The 21,690-nt window shown below is 42.1% G+C and overlaps 1 protein-coding gene across 1 annotated transcript; it reads left to right on the top strand.

Moving 5' to 3' along the window:
* The first annotated feature begins 2,154 nt into the window (after positions 1-2,154).
* lag3 (lymphocyte activating 3) lies at positions 2,155-20,083 on the top strand. Its single transcript, XM_062971777.1, has 8 exons — positions 2,155-2,396; positions 2,723-2,885; positions 3,070-3,296; positions 7,043-7,300; positions 7,500-7,793; positions 9,991-10,257; positions 15,043-15,161; positions 18,293-20,083. Exons 1-8 carry the CDS (start codon positions 2,342-2,344, stop codon positions 18,401-18,403), a joined length of 1,494 nt encoding a protein of 497 aa, XP_062827847.1. The 5' UTR covers positions 2,155-2,341; the 3' UTR covers positions 18,404-20,083.
* Positions 20,084-21,690: the final 1,607 nt, after the last annotated feature.

Below are 21,690 nucleotides of genomic sequence, written 5' to 3' on the forward strand. Positions count from 1 at the left end.
CCGTCCTGGCTTCATCCTGGAAGCATCCTAGGATGGAGCTTAAGGCTAATGTGATGTGGTCCTGATGGGCTCCATCGGGCTTTGTCCTGGTTTCATCCTAGAAGCATCCTAGGATGGAGCCCAAGGCTAATGTGATGAGGTCCTGATGGGTTTTGTTGGGCTCCGTCCTGGCCTCGTCCTGGAAATGTTCTAGGATGGAGCCCAAGGCTAATGTGATGAGGTCCTGATGGGCTCTGCAGGGCTCCATCCTGGCTTCGTCCTGGAAGCATCCTAGGACAGAGCCCAAGGCTAATGTGATGAGGTCCTGATGGGCTCCATTGGGCTCTGCCCTAGCTTTGTCCAGGAAGCATCATAGGATGAAGCCCATGCCTAATGTGATGAGGTCCTGATGGGCTCCATCGGGCTCTGTCCTTGCCTCTTTCTGGAAGCATCCTAGGATGGAGCCAAAGGCTAATGTGATGAGGTCCTGATGGGCTTTGTTGGGCTCCGTCCTGGCCTCATCCTCGAAGTATTCTAGACTGGAGCTCAAGGCTAATGTGATGAGATCCTGATGGGCTCTGCAGGGCTCCATCCTGGTTTCGTCCTGGGAGCATCCTAGGACAGAGCCCAAGGGTAATGTGATGAGGTCTTGATGGGCTCCATTAGGCTCTGTCCTGGCTTTGCCCTGGAAGCATCCTAGGATGGAGCCCAAGACTAATATGATGAGGTCCTGATGGGCTCTGTCCTGGAGACGTCCTAGGTTGGAGCCCAAGGCTAATGTGATGAGGTCCTGATGGGTTTTGTTGGGCTCCATTCTGGCTTCACCCTGGAAACATCGTAGGACAGAGCCCAAGGCTAATGTGATGTGGTCCTGATGGGCTCCGTTGGGCTTTGTCCTGGCCTTGTCCTGGAAGCATCCTAGGATAGAGGTCCTGATGGGCTCCGTCCTAGCCTCATCCTGGAAGCATCCTAGAACAGAGCCCAAGGCTAATGTGATGAGGTCCTGATGGGTTCTGTCATGCTCCATCCTGGTTTTGTCTTGGAAGTATCCTAGGATGGAGCTCAAAGCTAATGTGATGAAGTCCTTAACCCCATCCCTCTTGTCTTTCCCTTTCTTCAGGGGTGGCCAGCCATCCCATGTGCTTACTGCACCTTTCCCCATCTTCTCCCTGCTTTACCCTGTATTTCTCTATCAGAAGTCAATTGATACCCAACTCCTAGTAGAGCTCAATTTCCACACACATGGGAAACAGAACACCACGGAGTCCCACCGGAAATGCCCTTATGCGGTCTGATATCCTCCAGGAGACTCCTATGGGGCTCCATTTCCTCAAACATATAGAAACAGAGCCTGAAGACCATCTGATAAGGTTTTAAGTGTGGCAGCTGTTCCAGGCAGTAGGTTGTGAGGGTGCAGCTGTTTCTCTGGCTGCACTTTCTGAACCTTTGCCTCTACTCACCCCATTCAATCAGGTTGCACAAGTATTTCCTTGTGGATAAAAACAGCAAAGACAGGCAGCAGGAGAGAAAAGAAATGGAAATCAATACAATATATATTATTTTATTTTATTTATCTCTAGTCCAACTTTGGTTGGCAGAGAGAATACTTTCGGTCTTATGGGAATGATGATGATGATGCTTTATTTATACACTCTATCTCCCTGAAGAGACTCAGGGTAGCTATAGCGGCAGAGGTTACATTTGTTTCATCTATAGATCTTAAATTATCCCGTTAAAGCCATTTCATGCACATTCAGGATGTGACAAAAGGAGAGTATTTTACATTGCCTCAGGCAGAAACATGCCCTGGCTGCTTAAATTAAAGGTGATATCATCATCATCATCATCATCCTTAGAATTTTCAACAGCAACAAATTAATTGAGATAAAGAAATCATGCCATCAAAGGGAAAAGGTCAAAGAAAAAAAAAAACAGAGGTGCTTGTCAGAAATTGGTCCAACATACATTTTCCACTGCAAGCCAAATCATGTAAAAACAACATTAAATGAGTGGACAGAATGAGAGAGAAACAGTTTCCATTTCAATATGTTTTCTAGAACTCCCTTCACCCTGCCTTCCTGCACATGTTTTGTTTCTTCTCGGGTTGGTTTCTCGGCTGTGACGTTTCTCACCTCAACCCCGTCAGGAAACTAGCAGCCCACCTACAGTATAAGATTGACCACGAAGGTCTTCTTTGATCAGAAATCCACCTTCGTTTCCCAAGTCTGAATCTCTTGCATAGTCCAATCCTCTGTTGTTTCTCTTCTTCCAGGCCTCTCTCTCTCTCTTGGTCTCTTCTGATTGGCAAAGGAATGGAGGTGAACTTGGGACACTGAACGATTTGACTCCTTTTGATGCCATCATGACTTTATTGTTCCTTTTCTGGATGGTTGCCCTCAGTTTGCAGTTGGCCAATGGTAAGGATAGGAAGAAAGCTAATGTACCCAAGGATAGATGGGGAGATGATTTGTTGGAATTGTTGCAGGCTTTACTCCGTGTTTTGTACCTAAAGCCTTGCTGGACAACTTGAGACTCTCCTCCATCTCTGTTAGCCCTGGTCTATAACTCTGAGCAAAATTCCCTCCATAATTCCAAACTTTATATCACCCTTTTCTACATGAAACTTGGAAAAACAAAATAAAAACCCAATCTTCTGAGATTAGTTAGACGGAGCCTTTGAAGCTACACTTGTAATCAAGTTATTTATTTATTTATTTATTGGAATTTAATGTTGTTGTTGCAGCATCCAGAAATCCTTTCTGTGCAACAGGAGAGGACACTCAGGTTTGGGCTAAGGAAGGAGGCCAAGCTCTGCTTCCCTGTTACCTGAGTTCTCAGAAGTTGGAGAGCAGTTGGAGGCAACTGTATCAGGGATTAACACTTCGCTGGGTACGGCATGAAGGCAGGTAAGTTGGGAAGACCTGTTCGTTCATAATAATAATTATGGAATGGGATGGGGGTGATTTTTCTGTTTCCATTACTTGGCATGTCCTTCTATTTCCCATTTACTGTGTTTCACCTCCTGCTCTTGCCTCTCAAGACACTTCCCACGCTACCAGTGCCAACAACGTTCTTCTCTCGTTGTTCCAGTTCCCACAGGAAGCGCCGTTTGATTCTAAAGGTGGATCCCAGTGGGATCAAGAAATGGTCCCGTTCCATGATACACCGATTATCAATCTGGGATGCCGGTTTTCTTCGGGGGAATTTTTCTCTTCAGATTGACCCCTTACTAAATGATGATACAGGAATCTATGAGATGCTGGTGAAATATGGTAGCAGTGTTTGGTGCTGCCAGGTGAAGCTTGGTGTGGTGTCAGGTACGCAACTCTGATTGATGATGTGTGTATCTTCAAGTCACCTATTGACTTTTGGTAATACCATGAATTTGAAAGGATTTTTTTTTAAAGGCAGGGAATACTTAGAGTGTGTTTTGCCTGTTCCTTCCTCTGAAATATAGCTTACAATACCTGGTATTCATTGGTGTTATCCAGTGCCAGATTTATTCTGCTTAGGTGTGCTTAAGTATAGGATCCCATTGGTCGGGGATGGGGCATTTTCCTTCCAAAAAAATTGTTTACGATGGATGCTGCTTATGTGGTACAATTCTAAATTTGAAGGCGATCTGTTTGGAAGCCATTCCATTCATAATTATGAAGTTGATAGACTATGGGAATGTGCCACAAAAAGGCAATATAGACCTACCAGGCATACCCCCTTCAGGTCCCAAGTAAAGGGCCTCATAACGTAACTAGCACAGGGTCTCATTTGTTCTAAATTCGGCACTGGTGGTCTCTTATACAAGTATCAACTGGAACTGACTCTGGTTAGCTTCCAAGATCAGATGAGATCTGGCTCCTTTAGGGCAATGGTTCCCAACCTGTGGTCCGTGGACTATCAGTGGTCTGCAAAAACTGAAATATGGTCCATGGCCTCACTGTTACTTCACCGTTGCAACAAGAGCGACTGGTTTCACAAAACCTTCTTATAGTGCCGAGGTAACTGAGACGTCAGGAGGAAAGAGGTTGACTACCCATGAAAGGCACAACAGTAAGCCTCCTGACTGCTGCTTCTCCTCCTCCGCCCTTCCCCAGAACGGAGCCATTCTATGTGATGCCTGGAAGAGGGGTGCCTTGGTGTCTTCACTTTTAGGCCTGTTCCTGGGGTTATTTGGGGTGCTGATTAAAAAAAATTGCATTGGATAGACCACATTTATTTAGTTATTTATTTATTTATTTATTTATAGTATTTATATTTTGCCCTTCTCACCCTGAAGGGGACTCAGGACAGATCACATTGCACATATAAGGCAAACATTCAATGCCATAACATAGAAAAGAGACAGAGACAGACGCAGGCACGGGCAGGCATCGAACTCATGACCTCTTGTTCAGAGTGATTTGTTGCAGCTGGCTGCTAACCAGCCTGCGCCACAGCCCGGCTCTAGATTATTAAATAATCTAGATTATTAAATATGGTTTTCTGTGGCCAAGCAGATGGCGATTACTGGATGGCATATGTTCTGTATCAAAAACTAGAGCTGATGTGGTTTATTTATTTATTTATTTATTTATTTACAGCATTTATATTCCGCCCTTCTCACCCCGAAGGGGACTCAGGGCGGATCACATTACACATATAGGCAAACATTCAATGCCTTTTAAACATAGGACAAAGACAAACAAACATAGGCTTCGAGCGGGCCTCGAACTCATGACCTCCTGGTCAGAGTGACTGATTGCAGTTAATTGCAGCTGGTTTGCTGGTTTGCTCTCCCATCTGCGCCACAGCCCCGGTCTATCTAATGCAATTGTCTGAATCTGCACTCCAAATATCCAAACCGAATCTAAAGTTGACCAAAAACTGACTTGTAACCCTTTTGGTACTAATGAGGGAGAGTGGGTCCCTGGTCAAGTGGCCCCTGGTCAAAAAAGGTTGGAAACCACTGCTTTAGGATATGTATGTGGGAAATTAATACATTTTACAGAGAAACACAGATCCAAACCAGGCTCATTATGTTGATTTGGAATTGAGGTAGAACACAGATTTGTTAATAAATCCCTCCAGATTGTAGCTCTTGTTATTGTTGTTATGTGCCTTCAAGTCATTTCAGACCTAGGGCGACCCTAAGGTGACCCTTTCACAAGGTTTAGTTGACAAGATATATTCACAAGAGGTTACAGAACCGAGTATTCATTGGCAGTTTTTTTATCCAAGTGTTTATCAGAGCAGACCCTGTTTAGCTTCTATAATCAGAGGGAATCCGATGCCCGGTATTTATGTCCGGATCGGAAACAGGGACACAAAATAACAGGAACAGCCCCAGTTCCAAAACAGATGATCTGAGAATCTAAAAATTGTGAATGTGTGTTAAATGAGCTTAGCTCCAGTGCTAGGCAATGGGCAAATTCCAAAATTACATGCCTTTAAATTGGGTGGGCACTGTGAGCAAACTGATATATATATATATATATATAGCTTCCAAATGCCTTCTAGAGACTATGGAGGGCATGTCCATCTTATTTGAAGGCTTCCTAGAGCACCCAAAAATTTCCAAAAAACATTACGCCATTATAGATCAGCGGTTCTCTACCTGTGGATCCCCAGATGTTTGGCCTTCAACCCAGAAATCCTAACAGCTGGAAAACTGGCTGGGATTTTTGGAAGTTGTAGGCCAAAATATCTGGGGACCCACAGATTGACAACCACTGCTTAGATACTTTTGTACCAAGAATGGCTTTTTTACCACATGTTGTGGCTTCCCTGGCTTAGTTTAGGTCTTTTTGAAATAGAAAGTAAACAGGAAGTGACTTCTGTTCACTTTCTGTTGTTAAAAAAACTTCTCTTGGGCCTAAAACAAGACGAAAATGTTCCCCATATTTCTTAGAGGGCTTTTGGGGGCAAAGAGTTTTTGATTTCCTTTTGCTTGGGCAACAGGGCTGCTGCTCTCCATGGGTTTCTGCCTACTGTGCTCCCTGAATCTTCTACAGTTACTTCCCTACCCACTAATTTAAACCGAGTTGCACTGGAAAAGGAACATAAAGTTCTTTTCACTGTTTAATAGACACAGCCCTATTCAAGTGGCATTAGAGGCCGACAATACACAAAAGCATGTACAGAGGAGAAACACTTGTATTTTATTCATATATCAGCCACATTCACTTACAAAAGTGTAGAAACAGCACTTAGGTTAGGGATTTATTAATGTGAAAGCTTCACCCCTTCCCTATCGCCTCTTGCCAGGATTTGTTGTTTTGAAAACTTCTTAAATTAGAGATGGACTCCCCAGTAGCGCGGCGGATTAAACTGCTGAGCTGCTGAACTTGCTGACCAACATAGCAGTTCAAAAACATGCAAATGTGAGTAGGTCAATAGGTACAGCTCTGGCAGGAAGGCAAGGACACTCCATGCAGTCATGTTGGCCACATGAACTAGGAGGTGTCTACGGACAACGCCGGCTCTTCAGCTTAGAAATCGAGATGAACACCAACCCCCATTGTAAGACATGACTAGATTGAATGTCAGGGGATAATCTTTACCTTTACCTTAGGAAAAGTCCATCAAGAAATGGAGCGCACTGAGGTGCAACAAGGAGAGAAACAGATTCATTTTCTTTATTCACCATTACTATATCATATAAAACCTAGGGGGCTTTCTGTGTTGATTTGAAGTCCATGACTAGGACGATGGCAGGGATTCACCATGATGCGTAACGATTCTGGTGGCCCATAATAATAATAACAACAACAACAACAACCTTTATTTGTATACCACTCTATCTCCCCGAAGGGACTCAGGGCTGTTTCCAACATAGGTAAAACATTCAATTACCAGAACAAACATACAACACAACCATAATAAAACATCAACATTAATTACTATTTAACACAGCATTCTCTTTTAAAATGAACCCATCTGATGAAGTTGTCTGTCTAACTGTGTCTTGTTTTGTAGTTAGATTTTGCTGCTCTTCCCAAAGATGAATGGATGATGATAGAAGATGTATGCTAGGAATTTACACATCTGATGGTAAGAATATCACTGTACAATTCTGTTTTTCTTATAGTGACTGCTAACCCTCCTGGTCCTCTGGTTGAGCTGGGAGCCGTGAAACTAACCTGTAACTGCACACGTTCAGAAAAACCCATAAAGATACGCTGGTTCCATGCAGGTCTTCCGATTCCAACTACTGGTCGTTTCATCTCTCAAGGCCAAGCTCTGTTTATCTCCAGTTCATTTGGGAATGACTCTGGGCCCTGGCTCTGTCAACTCATCTTTGCAGATGGAGAGATAATTTCTGCCACATACGAGCTGCAAGTCATAGGTGAGATCAGCTTCCATCTCATCTTCCATGTTCATCCTCTTGTTCCATCTCATTTTTCACATTTCTTTAACCATGCATGGCTTCCTTTTGGAATAACTCTGTCTGCCCCAGCTTTTCTTGATTACCAAAAATAAAACATTTTAACTTCTTGCCTCCCTTCCTCTGTTTCCTGTGATTAATACAACCTTCCCTCCACCAGGATTTACAGAGAAAACTATTCCTGTAGTCTATACAGCCGCAGGATCTGATGCCAACCTACCCTGCATCCTAAATTACAAACCCTTGGACTATGGCATCTCAGATGTGGCTGTCCATTGGAAGCACATGGGAAGGAGAGAAATGAAGGCAACAGCCACTTCTATCCGTGGAAATCAGAGAAATTTCTCCCTCTATCTCCCTGCTGTGGGCCCTGAAGATGCAGGCCAATACCTCTGTGAGGTCACCATCCAAGGCACCACTATTACGCAGAATGTCACGCTGGCAATAATGACAGGTGAGGAGGACATCCCTGGTTTTCTCTGAAGTTCTTCCATCTGTTTTCAGAATATACAGTAGAAAGTCTGGTCCTTTGCATGAAAATGGAAGATTGGTATAGTATCAACAGCCATAAATAATGCCAGTCCAATTCTGTCAACTATAAGAGGTGGAGTTGAACATGTATCATTGCAGTCAACTTAACATGGTTTAATGCAGTGGTTCTCAACCTGTGGGTCCCCAAGTGTTTTGGCCTACAATTCCAAGAAATCCCAGCCAGTTTATCACCTGTTAGGATTTCTCGGAGTTGAAGGTAAAACATCTGGGGACCCACCGGTTGAGAACCACTGGTTTAATGTACACTCATTACAATCTTTGTTGTGGTGCTGATTCACAACGTTACTTTTTATTTTTTAACATTAAAATCAATAAATTCACTAAAACACTTTAGGATATTTTAAAATAGAAACAAGAATCTCATGCAAATCCCAAGGTAATGTAGTCCAGGGATAGCCAGAAAGTGTCATGCACAGCGTAAGTCCACAAGCAAAGGTATACTTAGTAAAACTTGAGCAGGAGTATAAAACAAGCACATAGAAAACTTCCAGGATACTTAAATCCAAAACCAAGGCTTGACTTGAGACAAGAACCAGAGAACTCAGGTCTAGCTTCTCCCTTGAACGCTACGTTGCCTGAACTAACTCTTAGGTAAACAACTTGACAATTAATAGGTAAAGGTAAAGGTTGCCCCTGATGTTAAGTCCAGTTGTGTCCGACTCTGGGGGTTGGTGCTCATCTACATTTCTAAGCCAAAGAGCCGGCATTGTCCGTAGACACCTCCAAGGTCATGTGACCAGCATGACTGCATGGAACGCCGTTACCTTCCTGCTGGAGCAGTACCTATTGATCTACTCACATTTGCATGTTTTCGAACTGCTAGGTTGGCATAAGCTGGAGCTAACAGCAGGCACTCACTCCGCTCCCCGCATTTGAACCTGGGACCTTTCGGTCTGCAAGTTCAGCAGCTCAGCGCTTTAACACACCGAGCCACCGGAGGCTGGCTCATGGGTGTAATGGGTGTAATTAATAGACACCCATGAAGTCATTTCTTTTCCCCTGAATTCTCTTCTTAACTTTCCCACGTAAGCACTCTGACTGGAACTGTCTATTTTCTGCTCTAATCTGTAAACAAAGACTTTTGTTGACCTCTGTAGGTCCAGGTGTTTTTCCCTGGGAGTCTTCAGTATCACTTAGCTCTCCGCCCGACTCCTTATCAAATATTGCAGTTTCTGGCTTCTTTAACTGACCTTGAAGCCCTGTAATTTCTGAGTCAGTTTTTTTCCCAAAGAGAACCATTATTTCTCTGACTTGAATCTTCCTCACTTTGTGTCCCAGGAAATCTCACAGAAAATCCCACAATTTTCTCAAAACCATCAGTGAACCCACGAGCCTCAGTCTATAGTAATAATAGTTGCTGTTGTTTCTAAAACTAGCTGTGCTAGCTAATACTTTCTTTAGATATCACAAATAGCATTTATACTGAAGGGTGGTATTCTATAAGCTTAAAAACTTGGCTTTTTCGGTGTGCTTTCGAAGATTGAACAACTAATCCCTATGTCAGGTTTGGTTCCAATGTCAAGCTGTTTTCCTGATGCATTTTATCTCATCCTCAGTTGAGAATAATGTCATTGTTTAGCCTATCCGAGTTTCCCACTACATGCAGCATTTTATCTATCTACCTCACCCACAGGTTTTGCAATTTCTACGCCTTGCACCTTGGCCCAGCTTGCCCTCGTTTAAAATTTTGTACTGTTTTTATACTTTGTTTTATTATGCCATTGTTACCATGTTTTGTTTTACTTTATAATTGTATAAGCATTTAATTGGTTGTTGTCGTGTGCCTTGTATGTATTTTATTTTGTTTTATTGTAATTGTTTGGGCTTGGCTCCATGTTAGCTGCCCTGAGTCCCTTCAGGGTGATGGAGGCGGGATATAAAAATAAAGTTGTTATTATTGTTGTTGTTGTTGTTGTTGTTGTTAGCACTGGAACATTAATAAACTCAAAGGAAATAATTAGTAGGAAGGCTGCCTACTTGGAAGCCTTGATCATCCAAGATAACAGTTGTGATATTTCCTCTTAGCAAGGATGGTGAGGGAGACAGTTAATGGATTACCTGCAGGGATGTTTCTGATTTGTTTCCTTCCTTTCCTTCAGTCATCCGAAGCAGTGAAGGAACAGCAGTCACAGAGGGATCTCACTTGATGCTCACCTGCAACCTGAGCTACCACACTGGACAGGAGCGTTTTCGCTGGCAGAAGTTGGGATCCATGCCCACGGAGAGTGCCTCCAGAAAGGCAGAGGTCTTGAAACACACTCTGGAGATCTCTCCAGTGTCACTGAGTGATGCAGGCACCTGGGAATGCCAAGTCTATGGTCCAGATGAGATGCTGGGTTCTGTACAACATCGCCTAGAAATTACAGGTACCCTTGATTTCTTTCCTATTGAAATGTATGCCTTGAGCTTCAACTATGCAGGCTTAGGCTGGATCTACACTACCCTATATCCCAGAATCGGATCCCAGATTATCTGCTTATCCCAGAATATCTGGCAGTAGAGACTCATATAATCCAGTTCAAAGCAGATAATCTGGGATCAGACCCTGGAATATAGGACAGTATAAATCCAGCCTGAGTATCTCTTATCCAAAAAGCTTGGGGTCTGATTGTATTTCGGATTTTGGAACATATTTACATACTTAATGAGATATCATGGAGATGGATGCAAAGTTTAAACACAACATTCATTTATATTTCATAAAAAAAACTTATACACATAGCCTGAAGGTAAGTTTATATACAATATTTTTAATATCGAACTATCAGAAAGTAATATTTCACTATCTCAGCCACCTACGTAGACAATTTTGAATTTTGGGTTTTGTTTTAATTCCAGATAAGAGATGCTCAATCTGTATTAACATATCACTTTGCAAGAAAATATTAAATTGTATGCCTTTGGCAGTGATTTCTGTTTTATTGTTTTATCTTGGTACCGTACCATGTACATACAGAGCCCTTTATTATTGTGGTAAATTGTTAAAATACAATGAAAAGCACAAAAGAATGAATCAAACAAAGACAAATACAAATCAATAAAAGCCTGAAGGGGGAAAAAGCCTCCACTTAGCATCACAAAACCATTCTGGAGAAAAGATGCCAAAGCATAGCTGAGATGGTTTTTGCTTGCATCCTGTTGCAATATCAGAGGCTGACTATAATGCTGCTTCACTTGTACTGAACTGCATTATATGGATCTACACTGACCATATAATGCAGTTCAAACTTAGGCCCCTTCCACACAGCTGAATAAAATCCCATATTATCTGCTTTGAACTGGAATACAATAGAGTCTCACTTATCCAAGCCTCACTTATCCAAGTTTCTGGATTATCCAAGCCATTTTTGTAGTCAATGTTTTCAATATATCGTAATATTTTGGGGCTAAATTCGTAAATACAGTAATTACAACATAACATTACTGCGTATTGAACTGCTTTTTCTGTCAAATTTGTTGTAAAACATGATGTTTTGGTGCTTAATTTGTAAAATCATAACCTAATTTGATGTTTAATAGGCTTTTCCTTAATCCCGCCTATTGTCCAAGATATTCGCTTATCCAAGCTTCTGCCGGCCCGTTTAGCTTGGATAAGTGAGACTCTACTGTATATGGCAGTGTAGGCTCAGATAATCCAGTTCAAAGCAGGTAATTGCCTTGACATTCTGGGTCATATGGCTGTGTGAAAGGTCCCATAGGCCCCTTCTATACTGCCATGTAAAATTCAGATTATCTGCTTTGAAATGGATTATATGGCAGTGTAGACTCATAAAATCCAGTTCAAAGCAGATAATGTGGAATATCTGCTTTAATAATCTGGATCATATGGCAATGTAGATGGGACCCTGGACTCAGATGATGGGTACTCCTGGAGAAAGTCTCTGATGGTGACCCTGATGTAAAGGCATGCAAATAGAAAGACACGTTGATCATTTCATGGGCCATGAAGTACTTTAAAGATCAAGACCAGCACTTTGAGACAGGGCTAGGAATCGAACGGGAGCCAATGCTGTTGGTCATTCTAAATATGGTCTTAATTCCCAGTCTCAGTAGCAGCACAGCTAGATCCTGTAATTCTCTATTTACTCATATCTAATGCTCACCTTTTTTGGCTAAATTACATAGCCGAAAGTGATGGCTACTTGATGGTGCATTAGAATCACACATGTCAACATGCCTGCACTCCTCTGTCATTTTGCCAGCCTCAGCCAGATAGAATCATAGAATAGTAGAGTTGGAAAAGACCACATGGGCCATCCCGTCCAACCCCCTGCTAAGAAGCAGGAAATCGCATTCAAAGCACCCCCGACAGATGGCCATCCAGCCTCTGCTTAAAAGCCTCCAAAGAAGGAGCCTCCACCACGGCCCCGGGGAGAGAGTTCCACTGTCGAACAGCTCTCACAGTGAGGAAGTTCTTCCTGATGTTCAGGTGGAATCTCCTTTCCTGTAGTTTGAAGCCATTGTTCCGTGTCCTAGTCTGCAGGGCAGCAGAAAACAAGCTTGCTCCCTCTTCCCTATGACTTCCCTTCACATATTTGTACATGGCTATCATGTCTCCTCTCAGCCTTCTCTTCTGCAGGCTAAACATGCCCAGCTCTTTAAGCCGGACATCTATGGCTCTTTAAGCCATAGATGGAGGGACATAGTTTCCCAACTGGCCTCATTATACGTCCAAAGGCAAGAGGCCACTATAACTAGAAATGTAATCCAATAATATAAACTATAAGACAGTCATTTTTATATATGCTATTGTCATAGAACATTCAATTAAATGCTTCAAACAACACATCTCTAAACCAAAATATAATCAATGTGTTACCAACACACATACATTCATAGAGAGTAGAACTCTATATTAAGAGTTTGTGAGTCCAATGACAACCAGAGTTCATGTTCCACATAGAGGACTATATAAATCATTAATTGTGAGTCCAAATCTAAACGTCCATGTTAGTGAATCCTTTTTTAAAAATCCAATGTTTTAAACAAATCCAAGGTTTGTCACCATCTACGACCGGTTTCGACTGTGTAGTCTTCCTCAGGTGGTGGTTATGAAGGTATGGAAAACCTAGCGTAGTCAATTTTCCCATGTAACACGTTCTTCGAGTAAATTAATTCAGTGTGTCAGTATCAACGACAGAGTGGACCTACAGGGAATACATATGAGTGATTAGAAACACTTGTACAGGATAAAAATTACAAAGTATAGTAAAAGCATTAAGGACAGGAGCATGTATACTCACATAAACTCTCCTACAAAACTCTCCTACAAAAGTGCTCTGCTACTGGTTTGATTCCTTAGGCAAGCACAGGAGAAGCAGGTAGAACTCACTGTATATAGAGAGAATTTTAAAGGGGCTCATTGTACATCCCACATAGAAGTCCTATCTGGAGTTTACCAGAGTATGGTAATGTCAAACTATCCTTGTCAATCTAGAGATGTAATTGGCATGTAGAAGACAAGTAAGCATGTAAATTATCCTCTGTACCAGGTGGGAAGTTGCCTCTCCAGGATATGCTGTGACTTAAGTAACAGCTTCAGGGCCCTTCCACACAGCCATATAACCCAGAATATCAAGACAGCAAATCTCACGATATCTGCTCTGAACTGGGTATCTTGAGTCCACACTGCCATATATTCAAGTTCAAAGTAGATAATGTGGGATTTTATTCAGCTGTGTGGAAGGGGTCTCATACTGTTAAAATCCTTCTTCAGAAGGAGTGCAGTTCTCTACAAAAGGACAAACACCATTCACTCCAGGAGAGGAGCTACCAACCAAAAGAGCCATGTGTTGTCTTCATTTCCTCCTAACACAAGATTTCCAGATGACATCATTTTTAACAAATCTGCACCTTGTGTGACCTTTGAGTACAAGCGTGAGGAAGTGGAGCAGCACCTGCACTTCTCTTTGGAGCCAACTACCAGAGAAGATTAAAACCACAGCCCAAATGTTGCCTCCGGTTTTGAAATAAACATCCTGGTCAATGGCATTGAAAGCTACTGAGAATTTTTTTTTCAAAGTTGAAGATTACCAGGCACTCTCTCTTCTGGCACACCAAGAACTACCATGGGATTTTCTGTGCTAAAAACTATGTCTACACTCCAATTAAAATGAATCTAGATAATTGGTCTCATCTGATGCTTTCTCACATTTTCTCCTAAATGTCTCATGGGATAATTCCGTCATGTATTTTGAGCATCCTCTCAAATCCAAAGAAAAATGTGATGTTCTATTTAACCAGATGTTCTGTGAATTTTCTTATGTGTCAGGAGCGACTTGAGAAACAGCAAGTCACTTCTGGTGTGAGAGAATTGGCTGTCTGCAAGGAAGTTGCCCAGGGGACACCCGGATGTTTGATGTTTTACCATCCTTGTGGGAGGCTTCTCTCATGTCTCCGCATGGGGAACTGGAGCTATCAGAAGGAGCTCACCCGCTTTCCCTGGATTGGAGCTCCCAACCTGTCGGTCAGCAGTTCTGCTGGCACATCATAAAATAGCACACCTTAACTTCTCAAGTTACCCCAGAAGCTGTTGTAGATTACGGGTAGATGTGTGTTTTTCAACATGACATTGCTTCCCTTGAAAGAGGTGCCTGCTCAGTCCACTTTTATTTTTGTCAAGCGGGCTATTCTGATGTTTCAAAACTTTTAAGAAACTGGTTGATTTAAGATAATAATATAGAATAACGGATGTTTCATACCTCTTCAGCTTTCTTTATGACAAACCCCGGTGGCGAAGTGTGTTAAAGCACTGAGTTGCTGAACTTGCAGACTGAAAGGTCCCAGGTTCAAATCCCCGGAGCGGAGTGAGTGCCCGCTGTTAGCTCCAGCTTCTGCCAACCTAGCAGTTCGAAAACATGCCAATGTGAGTAGATCAATAGGTACCACTCCGGCGGGAAGGTATCGGCGCTCCATGCAGTCATGCTGGCCACATAACCTTGGAGGTGTCTACGGACAACGCTGGCTCTTCTGCTTAGAAATGGAGATGAGCACCAACCCCCAGAGTCAGACATGACTGGACTTAATGTCAGGGGAAACCTTTAACTTTACCTTTTATGACAAAAGAGTGACTCTCACAGGCAACCATATTCTGATCCTTTTTGATCCCTTTCCACTTCCTCAAGGTGTTCAATTGCAGTTTTGTCTTGCAGCTGCCCAGGTCTCCAGTTCACAGCCTGGAACTCCTGGAAAGGTCATTTTTGGGCTGATGGTTGGCTTCTTTATTCTTGTTATTTCTGTTTTGGCTTTGACCCATCATGTAAGGAAAAGGGTAAGTTATTCTACCTTCTGGCTCGTAGTCCTTACCTGTCTTAAACCTCTTGGCATGTTAAGTATTTTCTTTCATCGGTAAGGCAGCAATCAGCCTAACAAACACAAGGATTTTGTGTTTGGTGGTCCTTCAACACCGCCATATAACCCAGAATATCAAGGCAGAAAATCCCGCAATATCTGCTTGAACTGGGTTATCTGAGTCCACACTGCCCTATATTCCAATTCAAAGCAGATAATGTGGGATTTTATCCAGCTGTGTGAAAGGGACCTGTGATGAACTGTTTCCATGTTGGTTTTTTATGGCAGATCCTCCATGGCAATGCCTGCGTGTCAGTAGACCTGAGGCTAAAGCCAGTTGTTGCTGTGTGCCTTAATTGTTTACAAGTTATGGTGACCATATCATGGGTTTTACCTGGAAATATTTGTTCAGATGAGGTTTTTTGCCTTTTCCTCTGAGACTGAGACAATGTGTCTTGTTCAAGTCATCCAGTGGGTTTCTATGGTCAGGCGGGGATTCAGATCTAGTCCAGAGGTGTCTAACTTGTAGCCCTCCAGATGTTTGGATCACCAACTCCCAGAAGCCCTAGCCAGCTTTCCCAGTGGCCAAGAATTCTGGAAACTGAAGTACAAAACACCTGAATGGCCACATGTTGGACACCACTGCTCTAGTCCCTTCACCTTCCTCCTGCCTTTTGTGTTTGTTTATTTCCATTTGGAATCTTCTCCTAGTATAAAGTCTGCTTTCTGATTTCATTTTAAATTTCAAATGGTTTTTTTTTTCATTGTGAATGCCATGACAATAAGCTGAAATTCTGTCATGCTAGAGCGATGACTGGTCTCATAATTCTGGATCTTTAGCCAACTGAAATAGCTGCCCAGGTGGGGAGGTGGGAGAGGCTGGGAGGCAGAAACAAACTTACAGTAGAGCCTGCTGAAGTTATTTTGGAGGCTTTTAAGCAGAGGTTGGATGGCCATCTGTCAGGGGTGCTTTGAATGTGATTTTCCTGCTTCTTGGCACGGGGTTGGACTGGATGGCCCGCGAGGTCTCTTACAACTCTATGACTGTATGATTCTATGATTTCTTACTAGATCTCTGCTTTTGTATTTATACTGGAATGGTAGGAAGATAACATGCTTCACATGATTTTCCTCATATAAGGAAATGACAGCGGTCACAACTCCAAAAAGCAGGGTTTTTTTTATCGTGTCAGAAGTGATTTGAGAACATACTGCAAGTTGCTTCTGGTTTGAGAGAATTGGCCATCTACAGAGACATTGTGCAGGGGATGCCCAGATGTGTTAGCTGGAAGGCTTTTCTCATGTCCCTAGAAGCTAGAGCTGAAAGACAGGAGCTCACCCTGTCTCATGGATTCGAACCTTCAAGTCAGCAACCCAACCTTCAAGTCAGCAATTCAGCCAGTACAAGGGTTTAACCCATTGGCCACTGCGGCTCCTAATAAAGAAATTGTTGGATGGAAAGTTTATGACAGTTTATGACAGCAAGAAACCTTATCTAAAGCCAAAGACCCAATGTCTACAGGTTTCCATATCAGGGAAGTGGCCACTAGGTTTTATTCCAGATTTTAAGGAGCTATTCAAGGTGCTGAAACCATTTTGTGGATAAGGTTCAATCCTTAGAAAGCTTGTTTGAAATCTGGAGCAGATTCGCTGTCTCTCTGAAATAGCCACAGTTGCTAAAAGGGTTGTTGTGTGTTTTCTGGGTTTTATGGCCATGTTCTAGCACTATTCTCTCCTGACATTTCACCCACATCTATAGCAGGCATCCTCAGAGGTTATGAGACCTCACAACCTCTGAGGATGCCTGCCATAGATGTGGGTGAAATGTCAGGAGAGAATACTTCTAGAACATGGCCATACAGCCTGGAAAACACACAACAACCCTGTGAATCCAGCCATGAAAGTCTTTGAAAACACAGCTGCTATAAGCTTCACAGAACATTTTTGGGATAGGACAACTTAGTATTTTTGCCATATTCCAGTTTTATGATCTAGGATTGATTCACTAGGAGCCCCTGATGATGCAGCGGGTTAAACTGCTGAACTGCTGAACTTGCTGATTGAAAGGTTGGTTGAATCCGGGGAGAGTGATGAGCTCCCGCTGTTAGCCCCAGCTTCTGCCAACTTAGTTCAAAAACATGCAAATGTGAGTAGATCAATAGATACCACTCTAGCGGGAAGATAACAATGCTCCATGCAGTCATGCCAGCCACATGACCTTGGAGGTGTCGACGGACAATGCTGGCTCTTCGGCTTAGAAATGGAAATGAGCAGCACCCCCGAAAGTCAGACACAACTAGACTCAATGTTAGAGGAAACATTTGCCTTTTATTGCTCTACTATGGAGGGAGACTTGAAAAATGAAAGGATCAATGTGAGGGGGAAACTTCAAGATATCTATATGAGCAGAGCCAAAAAAGGGAGCGCCTGTCGCAATGGCACAGTAAACCATATGGTTATTGCACTGAGAAGAAAAACTGAATTTCAGCTTGCTGTCATAACTCTTGCACTACATAGAGCTTTTGAAAAATGAAAGTGCTTTTGGAGGAGAAGGAGAGCATGTACCTTCCAAATGCGAAATATAAGTGGAAACAGAAGGAAGCAGTAGGACATAGGCAGGGGGATGAGACACATGCACAGCTAACATCCTGACTCATCATAAGCAGATATCTTCAAATAAGCCACTTTGATGAACCAAATGCTGAGGGGTTTTTTTTAAAGAGGCAAAGGGAAGCACCAAAAAATGACACAAAGCAACATTAAATGGCAGAACAGGATGCAGCTCAAACTGTTCAATGTGATTCAGTTTGACTGAGGACAAGGAAAAACTAGGGATCCAGTCAAAGCTTGAACCACTTGCCTTGTTCTGTGATTACTCATTTATTTTGTTTAGAAAAGTCTTGCTGTACAGCAGTGGTTCTCAACCTGTGGGTCCCCAATTGTGTTTTGGCCTACAACTCCCAGAAATCCCAGCCAGTTTACCAGCTGTTAGGATTTCTGGGAGTTGAAGGCAAAAACATCTGGGGACCCACAGGATGAGAACAACTGCTGTACAGTGACAGTCAAAATGTTATAAATCTGTAAATTCAATTCCATGTCTTCTACTTTTAGGTCACCTCCTCAAACTTCCCAGCACTGGAACTGATGGTAGCTGCCACTTTGCCAGGAAAAAAAGAAAAAGTTGGAGACCCGGAAGAAAAAGTCCAGCAGATGGAATATTGATGGAAGAAGAACTCATGTAAACGACAGCTGCCAAGGGTGGCCTGATAAGACTGATGAGGTGCAGAATACTTTGGATATGGCCAATTGCTTGATGGTCCAGAGGTTTTCAGGTTATGAGATGGTTCCTCCTTGAGTCTGGGAAGCATCTGGAAAAAGGAGGGGATTCTCAATGACTCCTCCCTGCCAAGATGTCTTTAAAAGGTCTGAATTGATTCATACTACATTTTTCAGGGTGACTGACAATACCACACCTGTCCCTTACCAGATCTGAGAACTGTTCCTTGGTATTTTCCTTTGGGTGGTACTTCCCTGCCTTAGGGTATACTAGAGAAGGTTTGTTTTGTTGCCCTTTCTTCCACGCTTGCCCATAATTGGATGTTTTGGAAAATGGAAGTCTCCATAACCTTTTGGAAAATTTATGATCTTTGGCGCTCCATGCAGTCATGCCGACCACATGACCTTGGAGGTGTCTACAGACAACGCCGGCTCTTTGGCTGAGAAATGGAGATGAGCACCAACCCCCAGAGTTGGTCACGACTGGACTTAACGTCAGGGGAAAACCTTTACCTTTACCTATGATCTTTGGAAAGGCATGACCTTGTTGGAAGTCATAACTTTTTGAAAAATGATTCCATAACCTCCTGGTAAAAGGCATGACCTGTTAGAGCAGTGGTTCTCAACCTTCCTAATGCCACAACCTCTTAATACAGTTCCTCATGTTGTGGTAACCCCCAACCATACAATTATTTTCGTTGCGACTTCATAACTATGATTTTGCTACTGTTATGAATCGCAATGTATGCAGGATGTATTTTCATTCACTGGACCACATCTGGCACAAATACCCGATACACCCAAATTTGAACACTGGTGGGGTGGGGGTGGGGGGCAGAATTGATTTTGTCATTTGGGAGTTGTAGTTTCTGGGATTTATAGTTCACCTACAATCAAAGAGCATTCTGAACTCTACCAATGATGGAATTGAACCAAACTTGGCACACAGAACTCCAATGACCAACAGAAATTACTGGAAGGGTTTGGTGGGCATTGACCTTGAGTTTTGGAGTTGTAGTTCACCTACATCCAGAGAGCACTGTGGACTCAAACAATGATGGATCTGGACCAAACTTGGCATGAATACTCAATATGCCCAAATGTGAACACTGCTGGAGTTTTGGAGAAAATAGACCTTGACATTTGAGGGTTGTAATTGTTGAGATTTATAGTTCACCTACAATCAAAGGGGTTTCTAGGACCATCAGAAATATGTGTTTTGTGATGGCCTTTGGCGACCCCTCTGACACCCCCCCCCCCGGGGTCCTGACCCCCAGGTTGAGAAACACTGTGTTAGAGCAATAACGTTTTTGGGGAAATTGCATTCATGCAAGGCAATCTGGTTTCTCACCTGTTAAACATATTATCTCTTTGAACTGTTAGGGACAAAGATATGCCAATGCACAAAACATATATCTGTTTTATATGAATTGTTGTTCTGTAGATTGTTTTATATGAATTGTTGTTCTGTAGATTGTTTTATATGAATTGTTGTTTTTACATTGTTTTTAGGCATTGAATTTTTGCCTATTTATTGTAAGCCGCTTTGAGTCCCCTCAGGGAGAAAGGCGGGGTAAAAGTGATGTAAATAAATAAATAAATAATAAAATAAATATATACACTATATAGCAGAGTTTCAGAAGTGTTCTTTTAGTTGCCCAAAAACATCTACTCTCTCTTAAAATATACCAGTATTTGCCTTTGAATCATGTTCTCAAGAGACAAAAATAAGCAGACTCCTTAGAAGTAACATAGTTGGTTTACTCAGCAACTTCATGTATTCAGCATACAGGTACTTTGCTTATTAATCCAGTTACAAATAGGATTTGAAGTAGTTTCTGTGTGTGGGTAACACAGGACATCTTTCTTAGAATCAGCAGTCCATAATCTAAAGCATCTCTCTGTTCTGATAGTCTAATAGAGTCTCCGTCTAGTCTGAAAGTCCAATGGAGTCTATAAGCATATTGTCCCTGCTGAAGTCTAAAGCATACATCTATTTCTACTGAAGTCTAAGCGTACAGTTTCTACTGGCATCTGAAAGCAAGCAGTTCCTACTGAAGTTTAAAGCATACATGTAAAATGGAGTCTGAGTCCTGAACGAGCCCAGATCTGATCACATGGTCCTCCTACAACAAAGAGTTAAGGAAAACTGCACACCAATACACACATATACAATACAGTAGGCAATCTGAATTATATACACAACATATACTAGTGGAGGCTTGAGAAGGTTGCCATTTCCAAGATTGTTTTGTGATCCATGAATTTTTATACACAGACAAATAACAGGCATATAATTGCTGTAACACATATAGATCAAACTGAATTTGGGACTCGGGAGACAGAAAAGATATGGATTTTGGGGAAAGGAATGAAAAAATGGTACAAAGATTTAACTTCAGCCAGATGCTGCCAGTCCAACAAAAAAAAAACATATGAAATTTCATGTGTGTCTATGTGGGCTTTGCATATGAGATGACAGACACTGGGTATTAAGTCACTTCTGCTTCATCTTATTCTTTAAACCAGTCTATCTTTATGGGGGTATTTCTTGCCTTTACAACATTCTCCTTTTTTGCTTGCACTTTTTAAAAAATTGAGTAATATTTCACCATAAAAGTTATACGAGATCAATGGACATAACTTTATTGGAGAACATTGGTAGTTTGTTAAAATGCTTTATGTATTATTTTTTAAAACTATAAAGAAAAATAACCTGACATATATTTGGACTCTGGAAGTTTTTATGACAACTATTGTAGAGATTTACTTTCCTTTTCTGAGTGATAGTTCGCATTTTCCTTCTCCTTTTATTCTTGCAACTGAATGCTCCCAGCTGATCTTCCATCCTGAGTGTTGGCTTTGTGTAGAATAATATCAAAGAGTTCTTAAGTAAGGAGAAAGTATCTGTTAAGGAAGCAACATGTCTGACAGACAGAAAGGTACAGAGCCTTCTAGCTATTATTATACAGTACGACTAAGGCAGTGATTGAAAGAAGAGGAAGGGCTCGAAGATGGAATGCCAGATCTTTTAAAAACAACAGTTTATAGTTCAGAAAAGATAGTGCTTGTGAAAGTGCTGTTAGGCATATTACTATCTCACAATCTGAGCTCTCCTGTCATATCCTAAAGTGGAATAATGGTGATCTACCTTACAGCTGTTGTTGATACTATTTGGAAGTACTGTGTGCTTTCTAGAACAGAATGCTAAATTTGATATTATCACATCCCAT

Source organism: Anolis carolinensis, chromosome 2 (genome assembly GCF_035594765.1).
Source record: "Anolis carolinensis isolate JA03-04 chromosome 2, rAnoCar3.1.pri, whole genome shotgun sequence".
Classification (NCBI taxonomy): Eukaryota; Metazoa; Chordata; class Lepidosauria; order Squamata; family Dactyloidae; genus Anolis; species Anolis carolinensis.

What these genes read in the sequence shown, in the direction of transcription:
- lag3 (XM_062971777.1), top strand. Translation starts at nt 2,342, where the DNA reads ATGACTTTATTGTTCCTTTTCTGGATGGTTGCCCTCAGTTTGCAGTTG. An exon ending in CAGTTTGCAGTTGGCCAATG is followed by an intron (nt 2,397 to 2,722) that starts GTAAGGATAGGA and finishes TTGTTGTTGCAG; the next exon opens with CATCCAGAAATCCTTTCTGT. An exon ending in GAAGCTTGGTGTGGTGTCAG is followed by an intron (nt 3,297 to 7,042) that starts GTACGCAACTCT and finishes TTTTTCTTATAG; the next exon opens with TGACTGCTAACCCTCCTGGT.